The sequence below is a fragment of the Populus trichocarpa genome, chromosome 5 (genome assembly GCF_000002775.5).
Source record: "Populus trichocarpa isolate Nisqually-1 chromosome 5, P.trichocarpa_v4.1, whole genome shotgun sequence".
Lineage (NCBI taxonomy): Eukaryota > Viridiplantae > Streptophyta > Magnoliopsida > Malpighiales > Salicaceae > Populus > Populus trichocarpa.
Genome location: NC_037289.2, coordinates 10008215 through 10011346, shown reverse-complemented (window position 1 = coordinate 10011346; position 3132 = coordinate 10008215). Strand labels below are relative to the sequence as shown.

Here is a 3132-nt window from a genome sequence, read left to right as displayed (position 1 = left end):
CTTATCTCCAATAAACCAAGTGTTGAAAGATGAAATTAAAGTAAAAGTATATATTAAAAAAAAAACTATTTAAACAGAACTTCTAGCCAGAATTTCTGGAATGGATCAAGATTATGAACGAGATAAAATTTATTTCAGTTTGTTTTATTTTTTAAATTAAAACGAGATATATTGGTAATTCTAAATGGAGCAGATTGAAATTGACAACCTTAGATTTACTTGTGAAGTTTTGTTTATGGATTGACATGATGATAAGTATGTTAAGGTATTGAATTTGAGAACACAAAAAGATAATTATAAAAAAGTATTTAGAATAATGATGATGATTGATTTTTAAAATTTATTTTTGATATTAATATATTAAAAAAATTTAAAAATATTAATTAAAACTAAAATACCTAAAAAAATTTTAAAACTCGGGTCGGATTGAAACACTAGAGTATAGAACTTGCTCATATTTTAAAGCTTTGCCAGGACTCTGCAGTGATATAAGGTAAGTTCAGCTACAGGTAAATATATCAAATAGAGTATATTGAAACAAGCTAATAAATAGGCCTATTAGCTCAGCTGGTTAGAGCGTCGTGCTAATAACGCGAAGGTCGCAGGTTCGAAACCTGCATGGGCCAATCTAAATATTTTTCTTTTAGATTAATCACAAACATCGCCATCCAGTCAAGACTCAAGAGTAATCCCAAACCTGATACTTGCCACGTGGCAAACTAAAAAACCAGAGGCATTACCTTCAATCAACCAATAGGAGAAGGCCTTATCCTATCTCTTTATCTTACCCACACCAAAACCAACCACCTTAACCAGCACAAAGCACTTCTTCTTCTTGTGATCACTCGCTCTGTTTTTTTCTTTTTTCTTTTGAATACACAGTTCCAAGCTAGACAGACAGACAGCAGTCGGAACTAAATGGCTGCCTCACTACAAGCAGCAGCTACACTGATGCAACCCACCAAGGTGGGTGTGCCTTCTAGGACCAGCCTTCAACTCAGGTCTTCTCAGAGTGTTTCCAAGGCTTTTGGCTTCGAACCAGCTAGTGCTAGGATTTCCTGCTCTTTGCAATCTGACCTTAAAGACTTGGCTCGAAAGTGTGTAGATGCTAGCAAGATCGCTGGCTTTGCTCTTGCTACTTCTGCTCTTGTTGTCTCGGTACGTATGAATGTCTTAATCAGATATTTTTAAACTTCTAACGGGTATATAATTTAGAGTTTATCATATTCATATTAGACTACCAGGACTATAATATGATTGCCCTGCTATATCAATATCATGCATGATGATATATTAAGCTGACCCTGTCCTGTTTCTTTGCGTGTTTTTTTGTTCATAAACTGTTAAAGTACGTGGTTCAACAGCATGATTAACTGTTGAGAACTCGATAGGAGAGATTTAAGGCCAGGTTCCCAAAATTGCTCATGTCCATCTTACTTTGGCCCTGACATTTTAATAGCATTACAATGGCATTAGAGATTTTGAGCCGTATAAAGTACTTGCTCAACGGGAAGGGAAGCAATCACATGGTAAGATCACCGTAATTAGTCAGTGTGGATTGATTATTAGAGACCATCCCTTTGCTGCAGATTTATATTTAAGGTTTCAATGTTACATTGAGGATTAAATCCGAACCCAGGTATGATATTTTTATTTCTTTTCTTTTCATATTTTAGGGAGCAAGTGCTGAAGGAGTCCCAAAGAGGCTGACCTATGATGAAATCCAGAGCAAGACATACATGGAAGTAAAAGGATCTGGAACTGCTAACCAGTGCCCAACCCTTGACGGGGGAGCTGAGTCATTTGCCTTCAAGCCTGGCAAATACAATGCTAAGAAGTTCTGCCTGGAGCCAACTTCATTCACTGTCAAGGCTGAAAGTGTAAGCAAGAATGCCCCACCTGAGTTCCAAAACACTAAGCTCATGACACGTTTGACCTACACCCTCGACGAGATTGAGGGACCTTTCGAAGTCTCTCCCGATGGAACCATCAAGTTTGAGGAGAAAGATGGTATTGACTATGCTGCTGTGACCGTTCAGCTGCCTGGTGGCGAGCGTGTGCCTTTCCTTTTCACCATTAAACAATTAGCAGCATCAGGAAAACCAGAGAGCTTCAGTGGAGAGTTCCTTGTACCATCCTACCGAGGTTCATCTTTCTTGGACCCAAAGGGAAGAGGTGGCTCAACCGGTTATGACAATGCAGTTGCATTGCCTGCTGGAGGCAGAGGAGATGAGGAGGAACTACTCAAGGAAAACATCAAGAACACCGCATCATCAACAGGTAAAATCACCCTAAGTGTGACCAAGAGCAAGCCTGAGACTGGAGAGATCATAGGAGTGTTTGAGAGTCTTCAGCCATCTGATACTGATCTGGGAGCAAAGACTCCTAAGGACGTCAAGATCCAGGGGATCTGGTATGCTCAGCTTGATTAATAGAGCTCCTGTATACAATCTGTGTATTTATTCTTCGTTGAGATTTTGCTAAGTGTTTCAAGATGCTGCTAAACTTTTCTGTGACCCCAATGAGTTGCACTAAACTATTTTATTTTGTGCTGTAATTATCAAGCCTCTTTGTAATCATCTTTGGAAATTAAGGTCCATGGTTAGATAATTGGGTTAGATAATTGCAGGTTGTGGGACGGTAGGAGCTGAGGTCTCAACAGCTGCACTCTAGACAGAATCATATGCCTGTAGTATGCAAAATTTTAAGCCCACTGGGACCATAAAAATGGAGGAAAAATCACATTAAAAACCAAACAAAAACTAACAAGAGTTGAATCAAGAGGGGGCTAATTCCAAATCATTAGATTGCTTGCACCAAGATCACAAAAGAGCAGTTGTGCACAGGAAGAGATTAAAGAGAACTTACATAATTCATTAAGAAAAACTACAATGGTGTTCAAAGATTTTAGCAGGACCACTAAGTAAGTGATTCCCTGTGAATCTAACATTGGCCGAGGAGGAAGCTATAATGGGGAAGGATTGTATTTGCTACTTGTGACTAACAAGAAGCATTTGTGGCCAATGAAACTTTCCTTCCATGACATGCATGCTTGAGTGACCCATTCAATCCTAAAAGTGTATTTGTTTTGAACTCAATAACATCTACTATAAATAAGAATGAATCTTCATA

The 3132-nt window shown here is 38.5% G+C and overlaps 1 protein-coding gene and 1 non-coding gene across 2 annotated transcripts; both read left to right on the top strand.

The window, feature by feature from the left end:
* The first annotated feature begins 552 nt into the window (after positions 1–552).
* On the top strand, positions 553–626 carry TRNAI-AAU (transfer RNA isoleucine (anticodon AAU)). The gene has a single exon. It is a non-coding gene; the product is annotated as a tRNA-Ile (tRNA).
* Positions 627–814: 188 nt separating this feature from the next.
* On the top strand, positions 815–2557 carry LOC7480481 (oxygen-evolving enhancer protein 1, chloroplastic). The gene is made up of 2 exons (XM_002307198.4): positions 815–1158; positions 1677–2557. The coding sequence occupies exons 1-2, from the start codon at positions 919–921 to the stop codon at positions 2430–2432; spliced, it is 996 nt and encodes a 331-aa protein (XP_002307234.1). The 5' UTR covers positions 815–918; the 3' UTR covers positions 2433–2557.
* Positions 2558–3132: the final 575 nt, after the last annotated feature.

Excerpts from the sequence above, each read along its gene's own strand:
- LOC7480481 (XM_002307198.4), top strand. The coding sequence starts at position 919 with ATGGCTGCCTCACTACAAGCAGCAGCTACACTGATGCAACCCACCAAG. Across the intron at positions 1,159-1,676 it reads CTTCTGCTCTTGTTGTCTCG|GGAGCAAGTGCTGAAGGAGT; the intron begins GTACGTATGAAT and ends TTCATATTTTAG.